The sequence below is a fragment of the Lycium barbarum genome, chromosome 5 (genome assembly GCF_019175385.1).
Source record: "Lycium barbarum isolate Lr01 chromosome 5, ASM1917538v2, whole genome shotgun sequence".
NCBI lineage: Eukaryota > Viridiplantae > Streptophyta > Magnoliopsida > Solanales > Solanaceae > Lycium > Lycium barbarum.
The window spans coordinates 5,138,754-5,154,629 of NC_083341.1; the positions used below are offsets into that span (position 1 = coordinate 5,138,754).

The window sequence follows — 15,876 nt, forward strand, 5'->3', positions numbered from 1 at the left end:
TTAGGAAGGGACTCGTATGCATGAAGATTTAAAGATTGACTTTTTAAGGTTGTCTGCATACATCGAATTCTCTTATAATATGTATCATGAAGACACGTGGTAAGATGAATAAGATTTTTTTTTATTTTCAAACTTTTGGATTCAAGCCTTGTAAATGGAGTTTTTCAGGTAAGAAGTATTTCTCTCTTAAATGAGTTTTACATGATGCAAATCTTAAATTAACCGAATCAATAAATTTTGTGTACTGTTAAAAAAAATTTCTCAATTACATGCCTATATAGTAGATAAGATCATCCAAAGTAATAAGAATCTTTGTATACCAGCTCAACTTGATTATTTTTAGTCCACTTTGCCAACTACACAAATCCAATATCTATGATTAAATAATACTTTTCAGTCTTTTAAGTAGGACAATTAAGGGTTTAATGGAAGCTACCCACAAATGAGAAAGATCTAGACGTAGTATCAATAGCGGTCCATTTTAATTATTTTATACATTAAATTAAAAAAAATCTGGTCACCTTTTTCTTGCACATGGTCAAATATTATTACTCACTTTTTTTTTTGTTTCACAAGTTTGATGTTTAACATAGATATTTTTTTTTGGCTTAATACCCAGATGAACCCTTAAACTTGGCATGTTTTGTAAGATAGACATATAAACCTATAAGATGACCAGATAGACACTTAAACTTACTCAAAGTGTATTTTTCAAGTTTTTCAGTTGTTTTGAAAACAAAAACTATATTTTTCAAACACTCACAATTTTCATGGCCAAACAAGCCCTAAATATATCACAAAATATTTTTTTTTAAAATGCAAAAATAAGGCAAACGCATATACATGAGACTATAAATGTGCACTTAAACCAATAAATACTCGCTAATTGCAATTTTGCAGCTTTCAATTAACTCGGTTTTTTTTTTTTACACTTGAATAATTAAAAAACAATAACTTTAACCAATAAAAATCCTTAAAAAAAGAAATTTCAAATTAAGAAATTTCTTTTTTTTAAGGATTTTCTTCTCGGCTTTACAATTTTCTTAATTTGAAATTTCTTTTACACTTGAAATACTGAACTTAGAAATTTCTTAATTTGAATTTTTTTTTTTTAAGGATTTTTATTGGTTAAAGTTATTGTTTTTTAATTATTCAAGTGTAAAAAAAAATCCGAGTTAATTGAAAGCTGCAAAATTGCGATTAGCGAGTATTTATTGGTTTAAGTGCACATTTATAGTCTCATGTATATGCGTTTGCCTTATTTTTGCATTTTAAAAAAAATATTTTGTGATATATTTAGGGCTTGTTTGGCCATGAAAATTGTGAGTGTTTGAAAAATATAGTTTTTGTTTTCAAAACAACTGAAAAACTTGAAAAATACACTTTGAGTAAGTTTAAGTGTCTATCTGGTCACCTTATAAGTTTATATGCCTATCTTACAAAACAAGGGTCCATCTAGGTATTAAGCCTTTTTTTTTCTACAATTATTCAATTTTAAGCTAGCAAATTAATCTTCGTATAGACGGGGGTTCCACTTATAGAAAAGATACAGAAAAATATCAGAAGATAATGAGAGGGGGTCATTGGTAATATATTATATACCCACCCTTTATCATCAATTCTTCATCAAAATATATAGGAAAAAGAATGGAAGCATCAAAGAATTCAAGAATTAGACTCTCCAAAAGCTTAACTCTTTCTTGAACTATCATCATTACAAATTAATCTCTATTAATAGTGAATTTCTAATTAGTTTCAATTCTCATATATTAAACTCTCTTCTTTTTGTTTTCTTTGATTTTGTGAAACTAGAATACAAATATTTGCAAAACTATAAGTAGAAGATTCAAATGATGAAGACATTTGATAGGTAAGCCTTCTAGAAATCAAAATGGTTTCATTTTGACTTTTAATTTTTCTTTCTATTTGTTTGCTACAATATATATATATATATATATTTGTCTTTCTTGTGTATTGTCAATATATCCTACGTAACTCTATGTTGAACTACATGAATGATGCTCGTCATTTCAAGCCATTGTTATCACCAAAACAAGCAAAAAATAAAAACAAGGTTGGGAAGTGTCTCTTTCTCATCTTCTATAGCCAATTTCCACAATTTCCTTTTCTTTTTGCGGTTTAAAATTGGGAAACTGTCTAGTAAAAAAACACTATTTCCTCAGCCCAAAGAAAAAGATCAAAGCCAACAGATTTTGACTCACGTAATTGACGAGGAAATAAAGTCCTTATAGCTATGGAGTATTGGTAGGGTTAACTTAAAAAAGTTTAAGCAAATGCCCATGTCGTGGTTCCACTAGGAGTTATTTAGCATTGAAATCAAGTTGAAAATGATCCACTAGGACTTCTTCAGCATGGAAATTAATGATTTTTCGAAATTTTGATCAAAATTTTCAATTTGAGCTATATTCAACATGATTTATCTCTCAAGATATAGTCAATTCAATCATCCTTTCTTCATTTACTATTTTCTTAGCATTGCCTGAAAATATATAAAGTTATAAATATTAATATTAATATTGGATAGAAGAAAGTCTCAGCATTACACAAAATTTTTGTACGCCACGTAAATCAATATATACATCTACATTTAAGTGCATGATCTTACCATTAAAAATTGTGATATAGCAGTAGGTATTCCTTTTTCGTTAACCAGCTATCTAGAGTTCGAGCTCTTGGAATTGAGTTGTCTTTGGCAGGTAACACTTACCCCGAAATGAAACTTCCCGACATGAATACGGAATTACGTATTAGTCGAGCCCGTAATAAATATAGAACAAAAAAAAAAAAAGTGAACAATCTTGGAACTTTCGATATCATGACTGACCCCTAGCTACTTACTGAGTAATTAGCAAAAGACTTAGATCAGGAGAAAAAAAAGTCATGAAAATGACAAAGGAAACAGCTTGGGATGATACTAAAATAGGCCATTACTATAAGAGAAGGACCAAGGAAGATCATTACTTGTTTCCATGTCATCATCACATTTCGTCTTTTTTAAGTTACAATACAACAGTTGGTCATTTTTATAAATAATAAATGAATTTGATTAAAAACATGTGAGGAAAATTTAATTTAAGTGTGCTTAAATAATGTTTGTTTCCATCTTCCAGGAACCTAACAGCTGCAAATAAAAACAAATCCAAACGCGGTCTTCTTTGTCGGCACACATATTATATTACCCTTAATTTCATGTTTTATTTACATGATATGCCATTTATAACTTTCGTACGCAATTTCTCTATGTTTTCTTTAACGCTAGCATTCTCGAAGTACTTTGTGTACGATACTTGGGAATTTAAACTGTTGTTTCAGCCCTTGAAAACATAGAAATAAATGCACACATAGTGTTTTACGTAGCTGGAAATGTCAACAGGATATCTAGAAGGTCCATGATCCAAGATGGTGATTTAGGTTTTAGGGGGTGTTTGGTACGAAGAAAGTTGTTTTGTGTGATTGATGTGAGTAAAGTCGTAGCAACAATAGCATTTCTATAATTTGTGAGAGGGACCAACTCCCCGAAAGGCTAGAAGGCGGCGGAAAAGTAAGCCGAACCTCTAATCGATTTGGACACATAAATAATTTTCAGCGTTTCAATTTTTCATGAAAAGTAAGTGATTCTCTTAGTTATTTTTTTGGTGTTTGGTAAATAACTAAGAGATATTGTTTAAGAACATTTATATATAATCTAAGCAAATATTATAGTCAAGGGTGAAGCAGGAGCGGACAGAGGGTATTAGTTGCGGGTTCAGACGAACCCAGTAATTTTTGTTTAGACCATATATTCCTTTTTTAAAGATCCATTAAGTATGTAAGAAAATTTAATTTCGAACCCAGTAACGTAACTATCACGACTATGAGTTTGATTCAAGTTGAAAACCCAATAAACTTTAAATTCTGACTCTCTCTGAAATAGGGTAAGGTGGTGGGGTTGGGGTACTGTTGGTGCGAGGGACACTACTAAAAAACACTCTATTTTTCCACTGAAAAATGTTCAGTGGCTAATTCCTACTAAATGTCGGAAGGAAAAACCAAAATAATAGTGTTTTCACACGGAAAAATTATGAAGTTTCCTAGCATTTCAATGGAAATTTGTTTCCCACCATGCATTTTCCCGGTGATCTGATTCGATGGGAATAATGTGGGAAAATCATGTTTTAAAGCACAAATTTCCCACTAAATGTCGGTGGGAAAACTCTCAGTTTCTAGTGGTGGGAGTGTGTATATGACTCACAAAACAATTCAGTTAACCTATGTTTAATTATCCCTTTGTGTGTGCTAGGATTAGCCAAATCAAACATCCCTTGGTCGTTAGGGTCAAACACAATGACAATAGGGTAGGAATTGTTGTTAGTGAGAGTGGGGTTAGGGGTAGAGGCAGTGGTGAGGGTTGGGACTTAGGGGTTAGAGTGCTGAAGGGTCCGGAGGAGAAAATTAGTAGTGTAATACTATTTATGAAACTCACTGGGTATGTTATTGTTGTTGTTTTTCTATTTTGATAGAAAAGTCATTTTCTTTACTTTTAAAAGTTCTATGTTTAAAAAAAAACTCAAAAAATATTTGACTAATCTATGAGAAAATTAGATTTTTTTTTTTTTCATACCAAACAAGCACACCTTCAGTGTTAACAAGTGAACCGTAAAAGTCAATTTAAACATATGAATGAGCAACGAGCAATAAGCAATCTCTTATATAGTGTTCCAAATATATGTCATGACTAAGAAAGAGAACAAAAGAGCAAGTCAAAATGGCTCCAGCAAGTTAAGCCTAGCTATGCCAAAAGGACTACTGCTTCACTGTGTGTGTCTTATTTTAAGGGATGGTTTGGTTCATGAATAAATTATGTTGGATATAATGCAAGAATTATGATACTAGGAATATCAATTGTCACTAAATTATTAAGTGAATATACATCTTATTTAATGTGAATGTTTTTTTTTTTTTTTTTGTCAGCCACGAATCTTTGGTTCAATGAGATATATTGTGCATAATGAAAAACATGTGTTTCGCCAAGTTCAAAAATACCAGTATTTGTTAATTTTAGGCTTCATTTATTTGCGACTAATGAAGATCTGAATTTGAATTATTCAAATCTCAAGCATTAAGGTATGTTTTTTTTTTTTTTTTTTTTTTTTTTATGATAACTTAATGAGTCTGGATAGGTCTGAATGATTAAAACGTATTACGTAAAATCTTAATATGATTAAGATATTATTAATACATTCTTATCGCTAATCATATCGGACCACCATTGTGGTCCCCTTCCCAACCATTAACAACTATCATTATTCTTGTTGTCGCGCACCATTATTAACTATCCACCACCCACAACCATCATATCAACCATCACCGTCAATCACCATAATTCGATGTCATCACCACAAGCCACCGTTTACGATCACCATCACCAACCATCATTACCACAATAACCACCAATTATTATTAATATCAACTACTACTACCATTGCTGCTACCCACCATCATCAACGACCACCACCTACTAACGACCACCTACAACCACCATCGATCATCAACCACAACCCCCAATCACCATAATCAGTCGCCATCACCACTAGCCACTGTTTATAATCATCACCACTAATTTCACAATTACCATAATAACCATCAATTTTTAACAACAATCACCACCACTACATATTGGTAACTAACGTTTTCAATCATTACACCAATTAACTATCACAATCATCAATCGCCACCACCAGGCACTAATTACTCCGATCAACCACCACCATTAATAATAAACCTACTACATCACCCCCCGTCGACAATCACAATCACCCCCATTACTCATCACCACCGCCAATACAATTTTCTTAAAATATTTTATTAATGTAATACTAAAGTAATTTTATTAGATATCTACTATCTTTTAAATAAAGACAAATTTATATATTTTAATATTGAAAAAATGATTATTTAACATTCAGATGTTACTGCAATATTTCATTACTCAATACGTATTCAAATATTTTAATTTTATTACATATCTAAATATTTGAATATACTTATTGTTTTAGATTTTGCTGCCACGTAATCAGGAGTCATATGTTCCAGTCGTGAAAACAACTTCTTGTACAATAAACTCCTATAATTCAATTTTTTTTCAGATCCCGCACATAGACGAAAGTCTTAGTGATTTTAATAAAAACAAAATAATTATTTCCCTCAACCACCTAGGATAATTTTTCAGTCTCTCACCGCGGGAAAGAATATTCTGTACTGACAGGCCAAAAAAGTATGACCAAATAAACTATGACTAGTTACACTTCCCACGTGGTGCCAGCAAACTATAGTCTACAATATTGGTGGAGGAAAATTTCAAGTTGTTATCTCCAAGAAGCAACAGCCCTGTATAGTTAATCTTTTTATTTTGTCTTCTAAGTCTTCCTTTGACTATTTAACAAGCACCAACAACTCTCAAAACAGTTTCATTTCTTCAATCATCATAATAAGACACAAGACCCTTTTTTTTCTCTTTCTCTTCTATTTAGCAGAACAACAAAAGTCTGTCTGAAGAAAATAATCTTGAATTCATCAACAAGACTTAATTCTTTTGAAGGTTTGTAATCTTTTCTTCATTTCTTTGTTGGTTCTGCAGTTCTTGTTTTTCTTTGACTATTAGTAGTAGCTGTTATTTGATTTTGTATGGAGTTTTGATTAGTCTTAAGTAGTGATTAATTACCTGTTAAATGCAAGTTCTTGACTTTTTTTATGGTTTAAGTAAGTTTCTGTTATTAATCTTGACAATCAAGTTTGCTTCTTTGCTTATAGTTTTGAATGAAAGTTTTCTATGACTTTTTTTGTTTATATGAAGCTGATTACCAAAAAATATACCATCTGATTTGATTCTTGTTTCTCCATCTCATTTCTTTATTGGGTTCCTTAAATCTTGTTTTTTGTTTGACTATTAATAGTGGCTGTTATTTGATTTTGTATGGAGTTTTGATTAGTATTAAGTAGTGATTAATTAGCTATTAGATGTAAGATTCTTGGCTTTGTAATATACCATCTGATTTGATTCTTGTTTCTTCATCTCCCCTTTTTTTTTTTTTTTTTTTAATCTTTATTGGGTTCCTTAAATCTTGTTTTTGTTTGACTATTAGTAGTAGCTGTTATGAGATTTTGTATGGAGTTTTGCTTAGTCTTAAGTAGTGATTAATTAGCTTTAGATGTAAGATTGTGACTTTGTAATATACCATCTGATTTGATTCTTGTTTCTTCATCTCCCTTTTCTTTTTATCTTTATTGGTTTCCTTAAATCTTGTTCTTTGTTTGACGATTTGTAGTAGCTGTTATGTGATTTTGTGTGGAGTTTTGATTAGTCTTAAGTAGTGATTAATTAGCTATTAGATTTAAGGTTCTTGACTTTGTAATATACCATCTGATTTGCTTCTTGTTTCTTCATCTCCCTTTTCTTTTTATCATTATTGGTTTCCTTAAATCTTGTCTTTGTTTGACTATTCCTTAAATCTTGTCTTTGTTTGACTATTAGTAATAGCTATTTTTTTTATTTTGTATGGAGTTTTGATTAGTCTTAAGTAGTGATTAATTAGCTATTAGATGTAAGATTCTTGACTTTGTAATATACCATCTGATTTGATTCTTGTTTCTTCATCTCCCTTTCTTTTTTCTTTTCTTTATTGGGTTCCTTAAATCTTGTTTTTGTTTGACTATTATTAGTGGCTAGATTTGTTTTTTATTTTTTATGGAGTTTTGATTAGTCTAAGCAGTGATAGGATTAACTGTTAAATGCAAGCTCCTGACTTTGTTTTGTGGTTTAATTAAATTTTTGTTTTAATCTTGAAATTTGGTCTTTGCTTATAGTTTTGGATGAAAATTTTCTGTGACTTCTGTATATATATGAAGCTGGTTATTTGTAGCTTCTTTTATTTGTTTTTTGTTTTGTGGGCAAAGGGCTGATCCAAGATTTGAACATTATGGGTTCAAGTTTGAATTTTTATCACAATCTATTTGATTTTTAATGGAATTTTGATTAATTAGTCTAAGTAGTGATTAATCGCCTATTAAATGCAAGTTTCTGACTTTGTTTGTGGTTTAAACAAGTTTCTGTTTTAATATTGAAAATCAAAGGTTTGTTCTTTGCTTACAGTTTTGAATGAATTTTTCTGTGACTTTGAAGTTTCTCTTTTTTCCCTTTTTTGGTTTGTGGGAAGAAGTGGATTCCAGATTTGAATTTTATGGGTTCAAGTTCGATTTTTCGTCACAATCTATTTGATGTACTGGCTTTGAAATTTATTATTTGTTCTTGTTTAGTGAATTTTTTAATATATATAAGGTTTAATGTAAAGCTACTGGGTTCAGATGAATCTGTATCTTGTATTCTGCATCCCCTCCTGTGGGTTTTGGGCAGAGACGGAACTACGTGGTCAGAACTAAGAAGGGGTTCAATTGAATCCCCTTAGTCGGAAAAAATACCTTGCAAATAGAGTAAAATTAAGATTTTATAATAAAAAATTGTCAAATCTCCTTTTAAATAAGGAAGCTTCTAGTGTATTGCTTAAAAATTGCTTAGATGTGCAAGTTCAGAACTCAGGTTTGACATTCTTGCATTTTTTGTTTTTTGTTTTTCTTGTTAAAACTTTTGACTCTTCGTTGGGGTTGTTGGAGTGGATTTGGAGAAGAATATGAGTATTGATTCCTCTCTTTTGCTTATGTCAATTATTCTTGATCTTTATGTTTGGTCGGTAAGATGGATGTCAATATTGAAGAGGTAGGGGTAGGCCAAAGAAATATTGGGGAGAGGTGATTAGACAGGACATGACGCAGTTACAACTTACCGAGGACATGACCTTAGATAGGAGGGTGTGGAAGACCCACATTAGGGTAGAAGGCTAGTAAATAAGTCTCGTTATCTTTCCTTATTAGTAGGCGCATTAGCGCATTATAGTTTCTTGTGCTCTGATTTATGTTATTATTTGCTACTTTCTGTACTTTGATTACTCTATTTTATCTGTGCCGCTTCCGTTATTTGCATTTCCATATCGCTTTGAATTCCTTGATTATCCTGTTTTTACTGTGTCGCTTGCATTATTTCATTGCAATATCGTTTTGAATCTTTTAACCTTATCTGACTCCCTTTTTATGCTTCTATTGAGCCGAGGGTCTCTCGGAAACATCCATCCTACCTTGGTAGGAGTAAGGTCTGCGTACATTCTACCCTCCCCAGACCCCAAGATGTGGGATCTCACTGGGTTGTTGTTGTTGTTGTATCTTTTTATATGTCATTTTTTGTAGCCTGGACACGAGTTCTGAATATTAAGTATGAATCATAGTTCAAATACAATTCTTGCTCTTAATATTCGAAGTAAGGAGTTTTTGTCTTCTGAGTAATCCAGTGGCGGATCTTCACCAAGGGGTTCATTACTATTATAGATACATAAAAAGAAAAATTGACCTTTCTACCATGTGATTTTCCGACTACCCTCCATCCCTCTAGCTCCGCCCCCTTGAGTAGTCTATTCTTGTTTCGTCTTCATGGGTATGAGAAAAGATTTAAACTCGACAGCTTTCTGGTCTGTGTTACCCTTTTTTTCTTAAAGGGCTTTAATCTTCAGTATAGTAGGAGATTTGATTGTTTCTATGTCTCCTTTTGGTTTTACAATTTTATTTATGTTGATTCTGTTTTCTCAATTTCAAAGAATAGTTTTATGTGTTTTCTGCCTTTTCCTCCTCCTTTCGAAGTTGCTAACTTCCCTCAAGTTACCATAAGATTGATCTCACACGTTAAGTTATTACTGTACTGATTAATTTTTCAGTAGTTAATGATCTGAATATTTCAAGTTCCTTACTTTTCGTCTGATGTTGTTGTATTTTTTTTTTAAAATTTTTTTTTTGTGGGTTGTGGGGGGTTGTGAATTTGTTGATGTTGCTAACTCTTCATTACAACAATCTGATTGCTTGTGAATTTGAAGATATTTTCTTTCTATCTGAATATTATCTGTTGTTCCCAATATTTAAATGGAAATTTGATGTTAGGCGTAGCATTTATTGAGATATCTGAAATAGGCTCTTTCTCGTTTTGATTTCATTTTTTTTATTCTTTTGTTGATAAGCTTGCCACTACATTTAGTTTTCTTTATTACTTTATTTAGTAGTTATACATAATGAATTAATCTTCTAATGCATTAGCTGTCTTTGCTTGTTCTTTTCTAGATGTGAGTTGGTTACATTTTATCTTTTTGTACTTTTGTTCATAAAACCAACTTCATTAATTATCGCGTTTTGTTTTTTTCCTTGATATTGTTGACTAATTACACATTCTGGTTTAGAGCTCGAATATCGAAGATGTAAAGAGATGCTTTTTTCCCACTGTGTGTGTTGTTTTGTTCTATTTCTAGGTTAATGATCTCACTTACTCTTACCTAATACTTATCTTTCCGGTGACCTATTAGAGTGAAAATTCTTTTACTCGATCAGTCTATAGAAGTTAAAACTGTTCGTTATGATACTTCTTATTCATACTTTGTGATAAAAAGATGTGGATGCTTTCTTACTTGTCTTACATCTTTTTCCAACTGGTATATTTGGTTCGGAACATTAAATATCGATCAGACCTGTGTAGACGCTGATGAAATTTACTTTTTTGTTCTTGAAAAAGCTTCTTTGTTCTATTGTCGAAATTCTCCTGTTGCCCTTTACTGCATTTTACCAAATTCTAGTTCATCAAGTATACTGATCATGATTTTCTTTATTTGGCAGATTTTGTTGGTTGTGACATTCGACGTATCTGCTGAAAACCTCTAAAGGTACCAAATCTAAGAAGCTTGGAACAGTTATGCAGCACCTTAGCCAATTCGAAGAGAGCACATATAAAAATAAAAAATAAAAAATAAAAAAAAGGAGCGCGTGACTGATACCGAGATGCAAGCATCCCAGAGACCTGAATCATCAGGCGGAGTTCACAAATTGTACCATCAGCCAACTGCGAAAGTTGAGCAATATTATAGCCCTTACAATGTTTTTAACAACAATTCCAACGATACTAGCAGCTCAGGTACACAAATCTCCTATGAGACACAAAATGAACAGTTCTTTACTCTCGACTCGCTTCCGGCTTCCGGTTATGTCAACTATGATTCGCCTCCAACTGTAAGTGTCTCGTCCAACTGGAGTCCCTTCTCTCCTCAATGTTCTAATTCATACATTTCAGATCAGCGGCATTCCTCAGATAACACGTACGGTTCACCTTTGAGCGGGTGTTCGGTAGTTGATGATGGCAATGCACTGAAACATGTGCTAAGGGAGATGGCAAATAATTTGCTCGGCCCTGACTCTGATATTGATGAAGACAGCAGTTGCTCTTTTAATGGCGAGGTCTCGAAACCTTCAAAGTGGAATCGAGTATTGGAAATCGCATCGAGTTTGGACGTGAAAGAGCTCCTCCTTGCCTGTGCTGAAGCAGTGTCGGATTCTGATTTCTCAGCTGCAGAAGTTCTGATGAATGTCCTCGAGCAAAAGGTATCGGTTTCCGGGGAACCTATGCAACGGTTAAGCGCATACATGTTGGAAGGGCTTAGAGCAAGATTATTTTCCTCGGGAAGTATTATATACAAAAAGCTCAAGTGCAACGAACCTTCTAGTTCAGAATTGATCTCTTACATGCAAGTCCTCTATCACGTCGTCCCTTACTACAAATTCGCCTACACATCCGCCAACGTTGTGATCGATGAAGCCATGAGGAACGAGAACAGAATCCATATAATTGATTTTCAAATTGCACAGGGAAGTCAATGGATGTTCCTCATGCATGATCTTGCTCGTCGGCCTGGTGGGCCCCCTTTCGTCCACATCACAGGTGTCGATGATTCTCAATCAGCTCATGCACGGGGAGGAGGACTTCAGCTAGTCGGTGAAAGGCTAGCAAAAGTTGCTGAATCATATAGAGTGCCTTTTGAATTTCATGCTGCTGCAATATCTGGATCTGAGGTACAGCTAGAAAACCTTATTATTCGACACGGAGAAGCCTTGGCTGTTAACTTCCCGTACGTGCTGCATCACATGCCAGACGAGAGCGTAAGCACTGTGAACCATCGAGACCGTCTACTAAGACTAGTTAAGAGCTTGTCCCCGAAGATAGTTACCCTTGTTGAACAAGAATCTAACACCAACACTTCTGCTTTCCTTCCGAGATTCCGTGAAACTATGGATTACTATACAGCAATGTTCGAGTCAATCGATGCAGCTCGCCCGAGGGATGACAAGCAGCGGATCAGTGCAGAGGAGCATTGTGTGGCACGAGACGTTGTCAACATAATAGCATGCGAGGGGGCTGACAGAGTGGAAAGACACGAACTTTTCGGGAAGTGGAGTATGAGACTTATGATGGCTGGATTTACTCAATGCCCCTTGAGTCCATCAGTTGGGGAAGCCATAAACAGCGTGTTGAAAGAGTTTAGCCCGAATTTTAGGCTTGCAGAGAGCAAAGGGGCGCTTTATCTCGGATGGAAGAACAGAGCTTTGGCGACTTCTTCAGCTTGGAGATGACTGCTGAAATGTTTGTGTAAGCTTTAAATCTCTCCTAATCTTTGATTTGTTGCCTTTTGGGAGGACTAGAAGATTGTATTGTTAACCCTTTCTGATTTACGAGATATAGGACAATGAAAATCTTAGGCTTGTACATGTTAACATTGGAAGGAAAATAGTCCTCTCTGAAATATAATTAGATATTGGGAATACTCTTGTCTCTTTTGCTGGTATGTTGATCTCTTTTTGAAATTTATGAATTGTATCAATAGTTGCTTTCATGATTACTGTTGATAATCCATTAGCCTGCTGGTTTCTTGAAACATAGTCATGACTAAACCCTTTACATCAAGGCTTATAAGCTGTACCAAACAGTTTCAAAAATAGAAGTGATCATATCATGTTTGATTCTTTGGTTGTCCCACAGATCTTAAATGTATCTATATGAAGCAGAAATCATGGTAGGAAGGGGATGATTATTTGTACAAATGGTAGTTCGAGCTTGGAACGAGCATGAAGAGATTAATGTTGTTTCTTTATCTTTTGAGTTATTCTGATCTTTGGTCTTTATCCTGACTGAGAAAAAAAGGGGATCACTTCTTATGGATTCATTAAGAATGATTCCTATATAGTCATGGCCTATTAGTAGTACAAGACGCTCTGGTGGGATTTTTACAGAAAAAAGATTGCAGTCAGTTTGATAATGATCCAGTGACATTGCTTCTTTAGCCCGAACGGGTGTGATGATTGAAGCAAAGAATAGTAGTGTTCCGCAATCAGATGGATACTGGTTTTGGACGAAAATTGCAGGAAGACTGTTCCAAATGGCTAATGAAGAGTTGTAGGGAAATAAAGATTGTCTTGCGGTGAGTAACTGGCGGATTTGACTAATATACACTGACAATGTAAAGATTTTTCACACTATTTGTGCATGAAGTTATATTCTATTCTCTGCTATTTGATACTCTGCTTAAACTTATGATTTTAGTACCAAATGTTTATATCAGTTCATCTGCGGCAATGAATGTTTAGATCGTTTCACCAATCTTAAAATATATGTTGCTCGGACTCTTCAAAGTTATCATCGTGTTTCGATTCTCCAAAATCTATGCATATTTGAAGGTTCTGACACTAGTGCGGCAACATTTAAAATTGCAGCAATGACTGCTTAACTCTTTATGCGAATTTTAAATCTCCTCTGTGATTGAACATGTGGTAATGGGACAGTACCTAAAGCACAGTCTGACAGACATTTGGAACGTCTATCAATCATTTTAGTCTCAATTTTGGATGACATTCTTTTTCATTTAAAACGTATCAAAATTCTTGAAGCCATTATACATTTGGAACATTTCTTTCATTTAACATAAATAAAACAATGATCAATGCTACATATATCTAATACATAATTTACAAGGATACACACACAAAAAAACACCCAAAAAGAAAGGATTATTAAAAGAAAATACACAATTAAGGAAAGAAGTTATTTATATATCGAAAAATCCTACGTTTAGCAAAAATGATACATCAAAAAATATGTTCAAGAATGTTGATTATTCCCTCTCTCGTATATCTTTGATCGCGATTCAACGCCCTGGACATTATTGTTGTTGTTGCTGTTGATATTGTTGTGCCTTGATCACAATTTGACGCGCTAGATATTGTTGTCGTTGTTGTTGTAGTAGTTGTTTTTCTTTTTACAGGCCTTTCTGCATTCTCTTTGGCATTCAGTCAATGTGAAAACTCTAATTTGCAAGCATTCATAATAACATTGTGGCAAAGAGTAATTCACATTGTTACTCCTTTCAGGTGCTACATTTGTAAATTTTGTTGTTGCTTCTGTAGCCACTAGCAGGCAAAATATCACCATCAAGGTAATCATTTTCCTGCTGGCCATTTTTGTAACAAATAACAAATTAGGATAAAATAATCTTTCTTTTTCTTGAATGGTTTATAAATGTTTGTGTTTTGATAGAAAGGAGGAGAAGGAAAAAGAAAGATTTTCTTGTTCTTTTTTACTTTGTTTCTTTCTTTTCCCTTCTTCTCTCTCTTTGAAAGATTCTTGTTTGTGTGTGTGTGTTTTTTTTTTTTGGAAAAGAATGAAAAGATTGGTTTATATATAATTGCTTACTATTAAATAAATAAATAAATAAATATGTAAATTAAAGGCCAAAGAAAATGAATGGGGTTGTGGATACATTTTTGTTAGACATTTCTATGGCTTAAAAGAATGTGATGGAAATTTCGCGTTGGTTTAGATTTGGAGAGAAATACATTATTTAGCTCACATAAAAATTTGGAATGCCAGTGATAAATAGTGCATTATATAGAATTAATTTCTTGAATTTAGGGTTATGGTTGTTGGGGAATTGTAACTGCTAAAAATAAGGGTCGTAACTTTTTCATCTAAATACATTAAGAAATAACACACTCATATATTATTTGAGAATTGCACTAAAAAATAACATAAAAAATAAAGCTCGCACGAAGCTTAACTTTTCTGGTTGAATCTTATCTTGCTGGATTAAACTGATAGAAAGAAAGGACGGGGCAACCACACATACTACTTTTTCAAAAAACACTTCGATAAAAAGTACTTAAAATAAGTTGATTTCGGCAACTTGACCAAACAGTTTAGTTCATAAGTTTAAAATCCTTAAAGAGCAAATTTTAGAAAGCAATGTTATATTAGTGAATATTGAATTGCTAAGGCTCTACATATCCACAAGATAAATGTCATACAAAAGTAGATCGTAAGATAGATGTGCAATTTTACAAAATGGAACAAGATTATATATAATCAGGTAATCACATCTAACGCAAGCATTAAATGGGAAGATCGGTTAAGATGGTTTGATCATGCTCAGACGGACCTCCACGTGCACTTCCACATGCGACAATATGATGATATAAGGGACTAAAAATGGTAAAGTGTATTTCTATGATAAGTAATTGTGATTCAGAAAAAACCTACAATTTCTTGAAAGCAATGCAAACTAATCAAAAAATAAAACAAATGGAAGCAGATTCATATAAGCCATACGAACTAGTTGGCGTAAAGGATTAGTTGTTACAACTTCGAACTCTCATATTAGATCTAATAACTCCTTTTTATTTTGGTTAGGAGCTTGTATGCACACATAAATAAGTGTGATGTTTAGAGCCTTTAATTTGTCTTTTGTATTGGAAAAAAATGAACACGACTAGAGTGGAATGAATACAGAAAATTCATATAGCAAACTCCAACCAACTCGAGACTAAAGTATAGTTGATACATTGAACACAAATTCTTAATTTTGAAGGACTCGTGTAGCTATGAATAAGATTTGGAATAATATTTTGAGATTATTT

At 33.1% G+C, this 15,876-nt stretch overlaps 1 protein-coding gene across 3 annotated transcripts; it reads left to right on the forward strand.

Moving 5' to 3' along the window:
• Positions 1–6,373: 6,373 nt before the first annotated feature.
• Positions 6,374–13,367, forward strand: LOC132640231 (scarecrow-like protein 13). Of its 3 annotated transcripts, none has more exons than XM_060356742.1 (3): positions 6,374–6,598; positions 10,759–12,559; positions 12,976–13,367. In XM_060356742.1, the coding sequence occupies exon 2, from the start codon at positions 10,921–10,923 to the stop codon at positions 12,541–12,543; it is 1,623 nt and encodes a 540-aa protein (XP_060212725.1). In that variant the 5' UTR covers positions 6,374–6,598; positions 10,759–10,920; the 3' UTR covers positions 12,544–12,559; positions 12,976–13,367. The 3 variants fall into 3 exon arrangements, with proteins under 3 accessions (XP_060212725.1, XP_060212724.1, XP_060212723.1); XM_060356741.1 differs by having other exon boundaries at positions 6,375–6,598; positions 12,950–13,367; XM_060356740.1 differs by lacking the exon at positions 12,976–13,367 and having other exon boundaries at positions 6,376–6,598; positions 10,759–12,819.
• Positions 13,368–15,876: the final 2,509 nt, after the last annotated feature.

Excerpts from the sequence above, each read along its gene's own strand:
- LOC132640231 (XM_060356742.1), top strand. The coding sequence starts at position 10,921 with ATGCAAGCATCCCAGAGACCTGAATCATCAGGCGGAGTTCACAAATTG.